General features: G+C 39.1%; 1 protein-coding gene across 4 annotated transcripts in view; it reads right to left on the bottom strand.

Annotated features, from left to right (window-relative positions):
* The window catches only part of LOC136433202 (tyrosine-protein kinase receptor-like), an 83,788-nt gene that overhangs the window by 47,438 nt on the left and 18,746 nt on the right, over nt 1–17,604 (bottom strand). For 3 of the 4 annotated variants that reach the window (XM_066425152.1, XM_066425149.1, XM_066425151.1), the window contains exons 2-9: nt 12,861–12,971; nt 11,998–12,129; nt 11,413–11,614; nt 10,170–10,315; nt 9,766–9,894; nt 7,588–7,737; nt 2,823–2,950; nt 1,220–1,377 (exon numbers count right to left, since the gene is read on the bottom strand). In XM_066425152.1, coding sequence (XP_066281249.1) covers nt 1,220–1,377; nt 2,823–2,950; nt 7,588–7,737; nt 9,766–9,894; nt 10,170–10,315; nt 11,413–11,614; nt 11,998–12,129; nt 12,861–12,971 — 1,156 coding nt within the window. Of the gene's footprint in view, nt 1–1,219; nt 1,378–2,822; nt 2,951–7,587; nt 7,738–9,765; nt 9,895–10,169; nt 10,316–11,412; nt 11,615–11,992; nt 12,130–12,860; nt 12,972–17,604 lie in introns of all 4 variants that reach the window. The other variant, XM_066425150.1, reaches the window with a different exon arrangement.

The raw sequence follows: 17,604 nt of genomic DNA on the forward strand, positions 1-17,604 counted from the left end.
TTTTCTTGCAACCATCTTGAGTATTTTTCAATAGATAAAGGGAACGAAGGACAGGGCCATGGAATTTTTTTTGGAACCTGACCCCCTGATGTTTAGCCTCCCTGCCCCTCTAAATAGTATCTTATCTTAATTCGGAAGTGAAAAATTTGCAATCATACTAACAGCATTCCGCCTTCTTAGATCCCTGCAAATGCAAAAGGTCTTTGATTTTACATCTTTTAATGTTTTTGTTGATTTAAATGCAATGCAGCTTTAAAGAAAACATCCATATCATATTATCTTGGCTAAAAAAAAGACATTTCACAGGTACTGTTATTAGAGTTGTAGAAAATCTTCCATTTTCTTCGTTATCAAGATACGGTGGGGAAAGGACTTCCTCAGGCAGCAGTTCTAATGGAAGAGTTTAATCAGCGAGTGACATTTTGGATGGCTCCACCATCCTTAATCACAGTCTCTGTTTGGGACAGATAAATCTCATTTAAACTGTAAAGATTATGTACATTTACATAGAGACTTACTTATTACACTTTAAAGCAAGACTGGAAGACTACAAGGACTAGATATCGGATAAATGTTCAATTTAGACAAACAGAAATGAACGAAATACCTTGGAAATGTTAAGAAGACCAGGAGGGAGAGCTGAGAAACATGAGCAGTGCATGAATGTACCGGAGGGGAGAATCAGAAAGTGTGCTAGGTTGGGTTGGACCAATAGAGGGCGGAACAGACAGATGGAACCATTGAAGTTAGGGGTGATCGATGATGTATTATTACTGCAGTACTGGTCCTATGTGTAATTACAGTATGTGCTGATGTGCATCATTATGGATAGAGAATTTGATATAATATAGCTTATCGAAAGTCCTGCACATCCCGGCTGAAATGCAGTGGGGCAAAATTTAAAAACAACACTTTCCAACATTTTGTGATGCACATGATGTTTTGTCCGATGATTAATTTCTATAGCTAAATGAATCAAGTACATGTACTATGAGTTGTTCAGAGGATTTAAAGATTTACATGTACTACCTGAATCATGCAGTTCTTGGAATTCACCTTTTAACCGAAATATGACTTTTTATTATTTTTGTCTGCTTGTCTTTAATGGGCTTTAATGCCAGAGATCTTGAATAATCATGTCATCGGTAAGAACAATTTACTGAAAAAGGTCCATGTACATGCACATAACTATGCAATGTCAATGTTTGCAAGCACCTACCGGCTGGTTATCCTCGGTAGTGTGACGATGCTTTGTATCCAGCCCCCGCCTTCGTCCTGTTGCAGCTGGCTCCACAGCACTTGCTCCGTTCCGTTGTGCACAGCGAGAAGTGTTAGATGCCCGATGCGATGACCATACATATGGTAGAAGAAACGCACCTGTCAAGAGGTGATAAGTTGTCATGCACAGCTACAGCACCCAACTCAATACTTAATCCCCAGACAATCCAAAGAAGGGAGCACCACGCAGCCCAGGACCCGCAGCTCCATCGAACCTGTAGCGTGACTGGAAGTCTAGGTGATATTGATTTGCAGACTCTATTTACATCCTGCTGAACAAACCCATACCACTACTGCTATACATCTTACAGTTTGGGTGACAGATACAATATTCTACCCTGAGCAGGGTCTTATAGCATGTACCAATAGGGTCACAGGTCTCCTTACTGTACATGGCTTTAGTACCGTAGAGTCTGAATTATACATGGGTGGGGATTTTCTCCCAGGTCATTTCCTACAACTTGAAGATGATGAGTGCACATGGGAATTTGTTCAAGAGAGCAAAGGCATGGTTGGGTGGCTACTTTATTGCTGTGCTAGGCCTCTATACAGACTTTGCTAAGAGCTGCTGTTTTAAAATGGTTATCACCATGGTACAAACTGGCCACACAGACTAATTGAGCACAGTAAGAGCCTTCCTCCCCAAAGGACCACTAAAGGCACTATCAGGGAAATGTGAATTTGAAATCTTAGCTGTGGTGTAATGCAGTTAATGATAAAAACACAACTATGTATAAAGTATGCTCATGGACTAAAATCATGCTACTCCACCTCTGTTGTACCAGCCCAGTGTGAGAAGGGACTGTTATTGCTGAGTGGATACAGAGGCAAGATATCAAAGTGCAAAATTGGTTGCCTTGGGTAAACAAGAGAGAGGATAAAAGAAAACAGGAAGTTATTAGCTTTAATCACCAAAAAGAAATGAGATAAAAGGACATTAAAACCCATGAGGCAATTGCTTAGCGGTCGGCTAAACACTGACATGCAAAAGCCTGGATACATTTCACAGTTATGCAATGCCAAAACTATGATTATCAATGTGTCTTTGAAGTCAGAAAATGGGAGATTTTCAGAGGCTAATCCTGGAGACGTATCACTGCAACACAGGAAACATAGAAATCTCAGTGTGCCATCTGCTACTGCAGAACAGGTGTATAGGATGTCCCATTGAAGTTGCAATTTTGGGAGATAAATTACTAGCACTGTAATTAAAGAATGATGTTTTATCACAAGGTGTCTGCAAGAAAGGGGAATCAAGACAAATTAAAGTGTTGTTTCATGTCGTTGTATAAAAAATGTATTGTAAATACAACACTGCATAAAAATTATGTAAGGAGATTATATATATAATCTAGTGAATAGACATACTTTAAATTGATAGTGAGAATAAGTGTAAAAGGACAACAGATAATCTTTTCAAGACACATGCTCCATGTAAGTATGCCTCCCACCCATGGCAACACATGCAGAGTTGGAGAAGATGCACATCATTTTCCCCAAACTGCTACTAGGACTTTTAGAGAATCCTGCTGGGCTCATCATACCTTACATTCTTCAAAGAAGCTGGAATTGCACTGCCAGACCTCCAGCGCCGGTGGGGGGAACTCCGGGCTCCTCAGAAGAGCAACATCATTTCGTCTTTGCTTTGATGCTTCAATGTAAATGTAATGGCCTGCAGAGGACAGGAGGCCAAAGTTAATAAGCTATAGAAATTGCAAACATTCATCTTGGGGCGAGCAAGTGCACACATAGTTTATCAAAGAGGGAGGCACTGTGAAGACCTTGGCATTGAGTTCAACACTTGCAAACGCAACAAAACCATCTAAGAAGAATAGGAATGCCAGTGGTCCATACAAATGAAGCAGCTGTTTTGTGGAAAAAGTGGCATGCAAAATACTGAGTTGTGGAAAATCAACAGACACACGTGCCTGTTGTATTTAACCCATACTTGCAGATCCACAATGGTCAAATATGGGCGCAAAATTTCCAGACTCTTTTACATGTAGCTTTCGAACCATGTTTTATGATGTTCGAAGTGATGTATTCAAATAGAATGTGCATTCTCTTCAGGGTCAGTCGCAGCCATTTGCAGGTTTTCACTGTAAATCCGTGCCAAAACACCCCTTGCACAAGAAGAAAACCCACTGTTACAAACACAAACCATTTTCTTGACAGTATATCTTTGCTGACATTGTTGTGGATATGTAACATACAACCAAGATACTGGCACCATTGTTGATGACCTTGAAAGTTGAAGGGCTTGTTTACGCCCCCTCCCCCTATCTGTGAGACATAATGTAAGGAAAATAGCAGAGAGAGGTCCTTCGATGGAAAGTGAAGACAGACTCCAGTTGTTGTCGTGGCCGAGAAATGATCTTTATTCCAAACTCACATGTTCTCTCCTCTCTATTCCTCGAGCCGGTCTGTCTTGTTTAACATACTGTGTTCTTATTTTATACTTTTCTCAACATCTTCAAGATTAGTCATGAAGGATGTGGTAAAGGAGTAACAGTCTCAGGGGCAATGGCGAGCCTAGTGCCAACTTGCACGGCCTTGAACAGGATTAGTCATACACACGTGTCATGCACCGAGTGCATATCTCAGAAAGCTAGGGGAGTCCCCTACTTATATGGACAGATTTCAATATGCGCTTTATTACAATAACATTATTCCAAAATGGCATTACAAAGGCAAGCAGAGTGTGTTCAAACTCATTCATTGAGGGTTTAAATTATCGAGAACTGATATCTCCAGACTTGTGTCTTAGGGATTTTCTAAATATTTTGCGGATATTTTGAATTACGGGTGTTTGAGTGTAAAACAATTAATTTACCTTTCTTCGGCCGTAGAAATGATTTGAATGAGAGATTTGAAAATCCCTAGGACAGAAGGCTAAATTTTACTGTTATTGTTCAGAATATCCTTTCTAAAACAGCCAACCTGGCATTTAAAAAAAAAACATTCAAACAAAATTATGCAACATGTGTAAAACGGTAGGATTTGAGGTATAAACATTGGCTAATTTCATTTGCAATTGGAGAGACATGTGCGAGAGGTCTTTTTTCTAACTATCATGATCTTTTATGAGATATTACAGCTCCCCCCAGGGACCGTAAGGGAGTCCCGGTAACCTAATACCCTCCCTTACAGTGGAAAGTTGCCACTAGCAACTAGCAACCACAATTGAAAGCACCTTCTCAGGAACACTAGTGAAATGCCATCCACAGCTGTCTGTCATCAAACACAAAATGCCTTAGAGAACTTCCCCTCCCTAATCATGCCCGTAGCCAGGGGGTTTCGGGGGGTTTCGGAAGAACCCCCCACAGACTTGAAGGTCCACATTCACAGGCTTGAAGGTCCACTTTTTAATGTTCAAGGCAAGGCAAGGCAAGGCAAGAGGCTAGAATCCTAGAAAAAAATGCTCACTTTGTCTCTGATTTTTCCTCTGAAACCCTTTCAAAAACACAGGAAATGGCCTTTCAGAAGGTTCAATTTTTGAAATTTTACACGCTTGAAGGTCCACTTTTAATGTCCAAGGTTTTTTTTCAAGCAAGGTGGACTTATTTGTATCACCAGCGGGGCTGGAATCCAAGAAAAACTGCTCACTTTGCCTTGCTTTGTCTCTGATTTCTTTCTTTGAAATCCTCTCAAAAACACAGGAAATGCCATATCAGAAGGTTCAATTTTTTAAATTTTCCGGGGGGCATACCCCCGGACCCCCCTAGGAAGCTCGCGCCTGAGGCGCTCGTCTCCCGCCTACGGCGCTCGCTGGTCCCTCAAACATTATAAAGAACCCCCCAATCAAAATCCTGGCTACGGGCATGCTAATGATATGTTTGTTAAAATGCAGAATTTCAGAATGTAGCCATTGATATCATTGTATTTATCATTTGTATATGTGTTGTTTGTACTTGCAATTAGCCCTTGAGCAGGTGCAATAAACTTGTAATTAATATCATTCGTTGTCATAAGGCAGGAAATCCCTAAGGCCTTTTTTCCCCCAAAACAGGTCTGATCTATTTCAATGATGAGTATATAGAATAACACAACATTCTCCTAGCAATGCACACCCACCACATGCTGAATGACGTCAAACATCTTCAACACTTACGTCAGAACTGTTTGATGTGTACAGTCTGTATAAGAGCAGGGGGACTACATGTAAGTGTCAAGTTTCTAACAAGATGCTGTTCATTGAATTATGTTGCAAAAAAAGGTAGCTGGAAACTTGCTTCTGTAAACTAAATGCAGCTTTTAATAGAATAATCAATATCCATCAACTTAGCTGCATCATCATCATCATCATAGTTCGTCCGGATTTACTCCGGTGAGATACAGTCAATAAAGTTTTTCCAATACAATTTGTCCTTCATGGCGGAAAATAACGCAGTTCCTGAGAGTCCAGTGTCTCTTTCTATCAATGTTATTAAAGTTGCATAGCTGCATAATTGTGTGATACTAATTATAAACGATATGTGCAAAAGATGTGTTTTCTGATTAACACACCAGATAGTGTTCTGCTGATCAGATGAGGATGTGCTACAGTCTAGAACACAGATGCTGAAAGGAAACAAATGTAAAAAAAAAATAGAAGGAATGTACTCCAGTACCCAGAGCTGAACTCTGATGCACTGTTTGGTTAACAGGTGCCGTGGGCCAAGTCATTCCAGGAACAACATTTGCACATCATTCAGCACCTCTAAGACACATTGAGCCCCAAATCACATATGAGTACATATATACTGATTACACTGGTGACAAGCTATTATTGTCTGCTGCAAAACTTGATTTCCCCTGGTGGTCTTTGCAGAGCCTTTACAACCATTTCCTAGTAGTATGTGCAGTGTTGGGTACTCTTAATCGCCAAGAAGACCTGCACTTAAACATGACTGCAATTATTACAGCAGAATGTAGACATGACGTGTCATATAACCATGTATTTTCAGACATGAACCATTTACAGTTAGAGCGCACTTTTCTTGCTTTCCTCACCTAAAGAAACTTTGCATCAAACCATGTGCTGATGAAAATCAAATTATGAACACTTTTGGCTTTAGATCTCAATATGCGCATGCCAAAGATTAAGGTAGATGTACCTTGTATAAATGAGGCATTTTAAAAGAAACGACTGCATGTAATAGCAAAATATTGATGACTGATTTTGCAAATGGTGTAATTCCTATCTTTCCCACAGCAGCTCAGATTCAGTACCAAGGATAAAACCAATCTGTTGTATACAGCAGTCTATATTCTCAGAAAATAACAACCCAAATAATTTAGCTGAAACGCATGTGTTATTAGCTCTGGATTTTTATACTTTGGGTTAGGCCACACCAATTTGATCAATTGGTTCTCAGAATCAACACTCCTCTTTTCCCAAATTGGCCCACCAAAAATATAGCCCACACCTCCCATTCAGAACACTTTCACTTACTGATTTAGTGTTTAGTCAGAAACATTCTGGCACAGTAAAATGGTTCAACCCTCTTTACAGGGATATTGCAGTATGAGTTACATTTTAATTTATGATTGCAATAATTTTTTGATTAATTAAAGATATTGGTCATATCAGTTCATAGATCACATGGCTAAAGTTAGTTATACTTGAAAAAATATAGATGATTTCAACAAACTTTATTTGTGTTCATTAAAAGCCTTTGATAAAGTGTTCAAACATAGATTATGTGAATGTAGCGAATAGTACTAGTACATCAGAGACTTCTAGCATGATACCGGAGTACTGCAGCAGTAACCTGCAGTTAATTGCCTTTCTAAGCAAACATTGGTCCCTAACTCTACAAATCCACCTTCAGTCAACTGTAATTACTAATATAGCTCATTTTTATCTGTTTGCAAAAATTAGGGAATTATGATTATATATTTTTTTTACTATTATGAAGTATACTGATGCTGTTAAGCTTTTCATGAATGACAGATAAACACATACATGAAAAATGTTTAATGAATTAATAATTTTTTGATAAATTAAACAGAACTGTGCATCTACTGTGCAATTGCACTACTGGGATAAGTTGGGTGACCAGCATAGAATTTGAAAAAAAAATGTCCTGTTCTTCCATATATTTTTTCTGAAAAATAATCTGATAACCAACAAATTAGATTGGTTTGGCCTTAGTTGGATACGAATTAGCTTGGAGTCAAATCACCATGCCAAAAAAAAAGATTTAGCTGTCCAAAGTTGAATGGTGTCCAGATCATAGTGATAAAGAAATGGCCATCTTTGGATGGCCTAGATGCCTCACAGATATGAGCAAGTTTAAGTTCACAAGATTAAGATTCTGTACTCACCATGTTCATGGTAGAGTGTGTTGTCAAAGGCTGGTCCAGTGTTTTCTGTTCCATTCTGCCGGCTCCAGTCAAACTGGTCCACAGTGTCCACGTTGTACCAGCCACACATCCCATCTTCAAAGTCACACCACGCTCCCTGGGGTATCTGGGCTGGGAGAGGGACATCACAAGTCATGGGATGTTCGCAAGGTCAACTCTTTTAAGATATTAGGCTGCCTTGGGTCAAAATATCAGATTGATGATTCAATGGTCTTGTCCATTTTATATTCATGTAGAGCCAATGACAGTCAAAAATATGAAAAGAGCAAAATGTACTTTGGACTTTGATAGCCTCGTTCTCTAGTCCTATCCTTAGTCACTGACGAAAGACAGTGGATGCTGTCTGAAATGTTTGACTGTTTCAAAATTTTATCCAGTTGCTTGTGTATCTATTTTTTGCTGTCTGGACTCTGATGTTCCTCTGTTCTATCCTACAAAATGTGATTGGGGAGTTTTGAGTCAAACAAGGCCAAATGATGTAAATTCATTTTCTTTCGCAGTGTTTTGAAATAGTTCTGTAGTACAATACAAGAAAGACATATAATTGAATTTCGTGGTGTCATCAATTCATTGTGGAGAGGTCATCGCAAAAACCGTGGGGGAAAAACACAGTAAAAGTTTCAAGATTTACAGTACTCTGCATGTTTTAGCCTAGGAGACCAAGGAAGAATCAATATTACTTCAATCTCTTGTTGATAATGCAACCTGTTATAGCTACATAGACTTCAGCAAGGTTTCTGTAACTGAATTTAACTAAACTAATTACAAGTTTATTGCAAATACATGCTCAAGGGCTAATTGCAAGTACAAACAACACATATACAAATTGTGTCTGATTTGTTTCAAAACAAAACTGTATCAAGCTCAGCAGGACTGTAACTATTCGTAGGAAAGACTGAAGAGCATTTCGAACGTCTTTGATGCATGTACAGTCTTTATCCAGGTAACATCTCTTTTGTATTGCATTCAATCAATCTTTGACATTGAAATCTGGCTTTGATGAACAGCTCTATCTAGTGATCAATTTTTCAACTGCAGTCAGTAGTGCCCTGCAATAATGAACACATCTGAAAGGAGGCTCTTCTGTATCAGATATTAGACAAAAACTCACCCATCCCCTACTTGGTTGGACTGATAAGGAGTGACTCATAAATATTCCTACATGTTGTTAGTGATGTCGTGTCCCTACAAAAGTAATGTACATGCATTTAAATAAGTCACCCTACATTGTTTGTTTGTTTGTCACTACGAAAAACTAGTATGGATTACATTATCTGGTTTTGTTAACTGTCACTTATCCTGCATTTTCTAATGTTAACTGAGTTTTAATTTACCGTTACAATTGCAATTTTACGATTTTAAGAAGGATTTGTCACTATCAATTTTTAAATGTGTTACAACCTGTAAAAAGTCAACACAATTCAGATACAGCATCTGCAAAGTTTCAAGTAGACTTTCCTGACCAGTAAAATTATTGCTGTCAGGGACTTCAAGCTTTTCCATTCAACTTTAATAGCTGCCAACTCCTCTTTAGTTCTGATTTTTTTAAAGTGTTCTCAATACCTTAGGTTTCTTGGAAACTCTCCCCATGTCATTAATATTTATATCAATACAAGAAACATAAAAAAATGTATTTCGATCCCTGAATGAAGTATTCTAAATGAAAGAAGAAGATATGAAAATCTTCGAACAAAAATTAAGAATTAATTGTTTGGTGTACAATTTTCTGCATGTTTAGTCCTTTGTTCAGCCTTCCTGGCCACTTAGATTTCATAATGAAGTCGCTTATTTTTTTCTCGCATTGTCACATGGTTTTGTGGTGCCCACAGGATGTCATCCATATAATAAAATCAGTATAGCCTAACAGTAAATTTTAAACTCTTTTGAGCAAACGGACATTGTAGCCTAAAGTGCAACACACTTGAATACACTAAAGTGCAAGACACATCATCAGGACAAGAACTAGAGTTCTTCCGTTCTGCATGTATGTCCACACTATCTTTTTCAGTGAAAGTGTCAGCAGAAGGCAACTTCAGTCAACTGTTCTTTGACATTTCCCTACACTTCTACCAGCTTCAAAAACAGAATTATGAAACTTTGAACTAAAACCTAAATGTAAAACATGAACTTTGAACCTACCACAGGTCTCTCCTTCATCTTCTCCAAAGAGACAGTTGTAGCTGAGGTCACACAGGTGGTCCCAGGTGACACAAAGGGCATTCAGACAGGTGTACTCTTTCTCACCACAGGCACCCAGGGTTGGGAGTTCTGTAAGACGGTAATTAAGAACTTTGACACAAGCAAACAGGTTTTATGTAAAATCTTGAATTTCAAGCACTGACTGATGTGTAACTTGAAGAAAAAATGCGGAGGCCGAGAAGGAAAGGCAAACACGCTTGAAGATGTATATCGAGTAATGTTACACAATGCAAGCATCATGCACATATATGTAGGCTGACAAGACGAAACAAAGATTTCGTTAGGAACTAGTTTTTTATGTTTAGATTTGTGCCTCTCAATGTTAGTTTATTCAGGCTACTCACCTGGGGAGCACAAGTCCATTACGATGTCATCTAGGGCCACGTGACCTATGATACTCTCCCCCTGAATGTACTCAAACCCCAGCCTGAAGCCTTGTTCAACCTTTCCCAGTGGGATTTCTTCATCTATCCACTGATCTAGAATGGTTCTATAGAAACGACAAACAGGTTAAATAGTAAGGTTAATGTAAATCCAGTCGAAATACAACCATGCATATCTTTGATCGCTGAAAACTATGAAATTCTTCTTTTCTTACTTTTGCGGAACATATAACGCAACCTTACCAATTTTCGTCAAATTCATGCAAAACGTCAGTTATCTTAAAACCACGGGGACAGAGCCTACAGAGCCTAATGTTAAACTCATGGGCAGAAATATCAGCTCTTCTAAAAAGAAAAACGCTTGGTCTGTAAGTTTTCTCTGCCTGTTTAACGCAGTGCGAGCATGTATTTATACTGAGGTCTATGATAAAGAATTGTGATAGGGTTACCCATTATCGTCCACTTCAGTCTTTCTCTTTCTAGCCCTATGCTTCAAGAACATAGAACAGAAAGAAATGCACATTAACTGTCCAAAGTAGTCTACAGACAAATGATAGAAAGGTCACTATAGATGTTTATCCCGCCGCTTGCTTGACGCGATTGAAGAAAATAATGTTGTGAAGTCATTTTCAAACAACACTGGGTGGCACGTAAAGTTCATGTGATAAACGCATGACAATGATGTTTTGACGTGCAAATATGAAGCGTCAGTGCGGGGATTGCTGGGTTATATCAAACCTCCCTAAGACTAGGAAGAGTTTCAAATCTTGAATCACCATAGATAGTTTGAATATCGAAAAAAGGGTAACTTGCTGTTACTTGTTCAGGAGTTGATTCTGTCGCTGGACATAAACCTACTTCATTGTTTTGTATAAAGGAGAGTCATAACTAAGGACCATGCTTCTGCCGTAATGGTTCTTTTTTGCTCATAAGAGCAGGCTTTGGCAAAATACATCTGGACATGACCCAAAGTGGATGATAACTGGTAGCGCACAATAACTGGTAGTGTTAAGTTAATTGGTATGGGGTAAGCCTACAAAAGGGAGACGACCTCGGAATTACTGTTAAGCCTAGGCTGTCATGATGTCCCTTTACCCCAATTCCAGAGGTTCCAAGGGTCAGATCAATAGATGTATCAAACAGCTGTGCCAAAGTAGTTGTATACAGGCTAAGTACAGAAGTAACTTAGAACAGTTCAACTCACACATTCTGTCCCTCCGTGGTCCATAACTCTATGGTGGTGTTGTCTATATACAGATGCAGCAGCAGAGACCCCATCAGGTGGGCAGACACATGGTAGGCAAATCTCAGCCTGCACTGAGGCCCACTCTCACCAAAAAACGGACTGAGCAGCTCAGCTGTGAACCCTGGGTTGTGCTCCATGGCATCCACAAACATGTACTGTCCTGCAGTGATAATGAATGCATTGCAGTAGAATACTACATGAAGAATTATACTTACATAAGTTGTTTTCCATAGAGTTGCATTGAAAACTGCCCCAGTCCAATAGGTTCAATGTAAGTACAGGACAAAAGCAGAGCAGCCAGCGGAATGTTTGGAATACAAACACCAGAAAATCAGCACCATGGACAGTATCGGATGCATGTTATCTTTTCTGTATAGACATAGAATGACAGTCACTGTGTTGTGATAACTGATTACTGAACAGTCTCCAGTTCTTCATTAAAAATATATGGTTCTGTGTTTTTTCATTATTTACACAGTAACCTCCCCTCATATTGTCATGGAGGAAACTGTTCAACATGAAATCAAATGTGAATGACCTTACCCTGTTCTGTGTCCTCGGTGTAGTCGTACTCTGGCAGAGTGGAGGTGACAGACAGGCCTGAGCCCACCTTCCAGCCCATCTCCTCCACCAGGAAACTCTCCATCCAATCACACGAGCTCTCAAAGTCACAGTCTGGTAGGTTCAAACACACACACATCAGGGGTCTCAGAGTAACATCCATTCTCAAGGCAGCTTGTAATACCAACACTATTATCAATGTCAAAACTTTTGTCTAAAATTAGGTGGAGGCTTACACAGTGTAAACTTCAATGACCTAATGTATGACAGGATATTGCTACAGCAACTGTTTTAGTGTTTACAAGATGGTATCTACAAAGAATTATATGAAATCTTGGCATCTAACTTCAACAACTGCCACTCTGTGCAGAGAAGCAATTTGCCAAACTGTTTTTGAGCACATTTCTAGGCAGACTGATTACCATTACATATAAACATTACCAGTTATTGTGTGTTATTATGGGTCACTTTAGGTCTTGTCCACATGTCGAGGTGTTTTTTTGCCAAAGCCAGTTCTCATGAGCAATAAAGAACAGCATAAGTATGATCCTTAGTCATGATTTTCCTTTATACGAAACAATGAAATAAGTTGAGGAAATCTTTGTATAAATAAATGCTCGCACTGCGTTAAACAGGCAGAGAAAAACTTACAGACCATGCATTTCTCTTTTTAGAAGAGCTGATATTTCTCCCAATGGGTTTAACATTTGGCTCTGTCCACGTGGTTCTAAGATAAATGACGTTTTGCATAAAATAGATGATAATTCGTAACATTATGTTAGCAGGAATCTTAACACAAGCCAACATTACTATGTTTTGAAACAATTTGACTGAACATTACTCACTACAGTGGAATTCGTCCTCTCCTCCTGGACAGTCTTCCATGAAGTTACAGTCAGCTGAAGACAGGCAGGTGCTGCCATCATAACAGGGGAAGCCATGAGGAGGACAATAACCTAAAGGGAACAAAAGGTGACACTTACAGGCGGAGAAAAGCTTACAGACCATGCATTTTTCTTGTTAGAATAGCTGATATTTCTGCCCATTGGTTTAACATTTGGCTCTGTCCGCAGGGTTTTAAGATAAATAACGTTTTGAATAAATCGGACGTTAATTGGTCATGTTACGTTACCTGTTGAAACGCAGAGCGTGAAGGGCTCATGAACAATATGAATGAATTTTTTACTCAAAAATATTTACAAGATCAATGTTTCATTTTATTTATCAAAACCTAACCACATTCTGGCACCTAGCAACGGAGCGCCTTGAGTTCAAGGGCATGAAAAAGCCTCTCATGTTATCACATATCCCTGTTATCACAAAAAGAGAAGAAAAGTCACTTCTAGCATTACAACAACACCTGCCCTGGTTATTCAGCATTCATAACACCCAGTTATATTCTACATGATAAAAACTAGAATGCTTAAAATTATTCCTGTGGTGGTTATGTCCATAAGGACTGATAAAAATAGTATGGCCCAGAAAGTCTGCCATTGCATAATGTACTGTAATTTCATTTGCCATTCAAGTTAGATTTGATCAAAGACATTCGCATATGCATTCAGGGCTTGAAATTTTTTCTGTTTTCTATGATATGTGATTTCTCATACCGATGCTGCACGTTTCAGCCTTTTTTCAGCAATCCCAAGATTTTTTCCCTACAGATTGCAGGTAAATATTTATAGGCATTAAAATCAGACGGGCGTATGAAAGACACAACACGATTCTATGATACAATAACACTGAGCATGAACACAGCGGGTTAGAATCTAAAGTAACATGTTTTTCCAACCCTTTCGTCAGTTTCCAGAGGATGTCATGACCATCCATGATATTTGGTCTTGCAGTCTTCCTCCTTGTGCAGACAGGCATCCTGTCTTACCTCTCATGTTGAAAATTACTTGCGCATGTACATCTATTTTCTGCCCACTTTGAAAGGTTTTTGGATAAACATAGCATGTTATTACAACCCTTCCACTGTTTGCCTTCCCATTTATCATTATACTGTTGTTCAGAGTTGTCTCAAGAGACCTATCAGGTCCCTTCTGTGTGTCCACAGGAAAAAAATCAATATGTATGTATTACCCTCTGTCATATCTTTTACGAAATGTCAGATGCTATATACAAATAACGTTACTTGTTTATTGGATAAGGAACAGTTACTACTGCCAGCAATTCATTACACAAATTTTTATGGTCTATATGGGAATCACGCCAAAAATGATGGAAATAATACCAAAGGATGGTACGGGATGGTATATTACTGGCAATATCTTCATCACGGTAACCTTGAAAGGTTTCTGGAGCAATATTTATTGTAATCAATTTCTCTGTTGTCCTACTGACATTTCATGGAGACATTTGGGTGATATTTGCTGGCAATCAAGTCAAGAGGGGCCTAAAAACCTATAAGATCCAATATGTTTCAATGCGGTTTGATAAGAAAGAACATAGAACATGTAAATGGTAACTTGGTTGAAATAATACATAACCATGAACTAAAATCTTAAATTCCAGAGTTGTGCCTGATGGATATCAACTCTAAGCTTTGACTTCTTTTCAACCAATTCCCTGGCCTTTTCTACTACAGGACTTCAGGGAGCACAGTGCGTGTATTTAAACATAAGAAAATCAAATCGATAAAAAACATGCCCTTTGGAGCACAACAGCCACCCTGTATGCTTATTTCACTACAAATAGAAGGGGAGAAAGCTCAAATCTTGTGAGCAATAATGACTTCATGTTGTTTAGCTTTGCTGGTATGATATGATCATTTTGACACAATTCTACCTTAACTTCTTTTGCTACTAACGAGTTTTTTTCTGACCTATAGATTCACCAATTTCGTAAAAATAATATATATATTTATCATTTAACAGGAAGTGAAAGTTACAGAAAACTAAAAATGTGACCGCCCTTGCCAATTGAAGCAGTTACTTAACCGATTTACTGTACCCATTGGCTATATCTAAATGTTTACAGAACTTTACTTTAAGTCTGCAGTATCCAAAGTTTATGATTATGGTGAATGGGGTGATATTATTAGGTTGGTCTTAGGAGGAAGAGCACAAAAGCATCTAATCACAAAGCATTTTAAATTGCCCTTCCCTCTCAATTATCATAATAAAGACTCATGGGATTTTTCCAGGATATAACGTTGGGTAACATAAATTCGGGATTTTTCCGATAATGGTTGACTGAAATCAATCTAGCAGAACAATAAACCATCCTTTTTTTTATTATTCTGTCAGTATCATGTACTATCTTTGCACTAATCATATACATGGTAGATTTTGTCTCTAGTCGTGCTGACACCATAATATTTCAACTTGAAACTACCGTCCGCCGCAAGCACAATGACGGTGCTGTCGGACAGGGGGGCACATTAATTCGGGAGAGAAGATTCGTCTTGAATATCTTACCGCTAATCACATTTTATACAGCAGCTATTCGTTCCATCCTTGGCTTGAGGAGAGTGCTATGGATATAGACGTGTCCAAGTAAAAAAAATACACGAAAAACGGCCGTACCGCACGCATCAGGCCTTCGGGAACTACCCGTGTGTTAAGTCGGTAGAACGTCACTCAAAGTTCACCCCCACCGTCATGGAAATTTGTACATTATTCATCGGGGCGTTAGCTGGATGCCGTAGAAATGGTAATACTACTATGTCCATGTGTTTCTGCTTGTGCTAAGAGCAAACTTTGAGGAAAATATCGCCATCAGTCCACTATCACACACAACATTTAGACAAAAAAGTGTTCCTCGCAAACGTTTGTCGTCTGCCGAATAGCAGGATTCTGGGTAACGAATATGGCGGCGGGAAAATTCACCGTAGTGCCGTAGCCATTGGTTGTAGCAACAATCACACTTAGAGTCCAGTTGTAGGTTAGCAAAAGAGATTCTAATAAGTTGTATTGTAAATAATTGTGTTGAGCAGGAAGCGGATGTAACATTTGTCTTATAAACCAGCGAACAACTATGTACATATAATTCTCCCACGAAGCCCTTACAGACTGTGACAATAAGGGACGGAGAGTTTTTGACGTAGCCAACTTCTAATGCATGGTTATCGAAGCTTTTCAGACAGTGTTCTGAATGCGTTAGTCTGTCAAGTTTGCATTTCTAGCGGTATTACTGATGTTGCATCAAGCACATATCCCTAAACACCCCGTTTTCGAAAAATCCCGAATTTAAGTACCCCGCGAATTTATGTTACCCAACGTTAACAATTTTTACATCAACAAAATGACTATTGTTGGTAACGTTGGGTAACATAAATTCACGGGGTACTTAAATTCGGGATTTTTTGAAAACGGGGTATTTAGGGATAACGTTGGGTAACATAAATTCGTGGGGTACTTAAATTCGGGATTTTTCGAAAACGGGGTATTTAGGGATATGTGCTAGATCAACATCAGTAATACCACTAGAAATGCAAACTTGACAGACTAACGTATTCAGAACACTGCCTGAAAAGCTTCGATAACCATGCATTAGAAGTTGGCGACGTCAAAAACTCTCCGTCCCTTATTGACAGAGTCTGGGGGCTTCGTGGGAGACTCACACTGCACAGTTGTTCGCTGGTTTATAAGACAAATGTGACATCTCCTGCCTGCTAAACACAATTATTTACAAGACAACTTATTACAATCTCTTTTGCTAACCTGCAACTGGATTCTAAGTGTGATCAATCATCAAAACTCCTCTTTGTTGCTACAACCTACGGCACGTGTATTTTCCCGCCGCCATATTGTTACCCAGAATCATGTCGTCAAGCAGACGACAAAAGGTTTGTGAGGAACACTTTTTTGTCTAAATGTTGCGTGTGATAGTGGACTGAAGACGATATTTTCCTCAAAGTTTGCTCCTAACACAACAAGGAACACATGGACATAGTAGTATAACCATTGCTACGGCATCCAACTAACTTGCCATGAATAATGTACACGTTGCCATGGCGGTGGGGATCGACCTTGAGTGACGTTCAACCCACTCAACAAACGGGATGTTAGCAAAGGCCTGATGTGTGCGGTGCGGCCGTTTTTTCGTGTATTTTTTTTACTTGGACACGTCTATATCCATAGCACTCTCCTCAAGCCAAGGATGGAACGAATAGCTGCTGTATAAAATGTGATTAGCGGTAAGATATTCAAGACGAATCTTCTCTCCCGAATTAATGTGCCCCCCCTGTCCGACAACACTGTCATTGTGCGTGCGGCGGACGGTAGTTTCAAGTTGAAATATTATGGTGTCAGCACGACTAGAGACAAAATCTACCATATATATGATTAGTGCAAAGATAGTACATGATACTGACAGAATAATAGAAAAAAAGGATGGTTTATTGTTCTGCTAGATTGATTTCAGTCAACCATTATCGGAAAAATCCCGAATTTATGTTACCCAACGTTATATGCTAGATGCAACATCAGTAATACCGCTAGAAATGCAAACTTGACAGACTAACGTATTCAGAACACTGTCTGAAAAGCTTCGATAACCATGCATTAGAAGTTGGCTACGTCAAAAACTCTCCGTCCCTTATTGTCACAGTCTGAGGGCTTCGTGGGAGACTTATGCTACATA

The sequence above is a fragment of the Branchiostoma lanceolatum genome, chromosome 4 (assembly GCF_035083965.1).
Source record: "Branchiostoma lanceolatum isolate klBraLanc5 chromosome 4, klBraLanc5.hap2, whole genome shotgun sequence".
Taxonomy (NCBI): domain Eukaryota; kingdom Metazoa; phylum Chordata; class Leptocardii; order Amphioxiformes; family Branchiostomatidae; genus Branchiostoma; species Branchiostoma lanceolatum.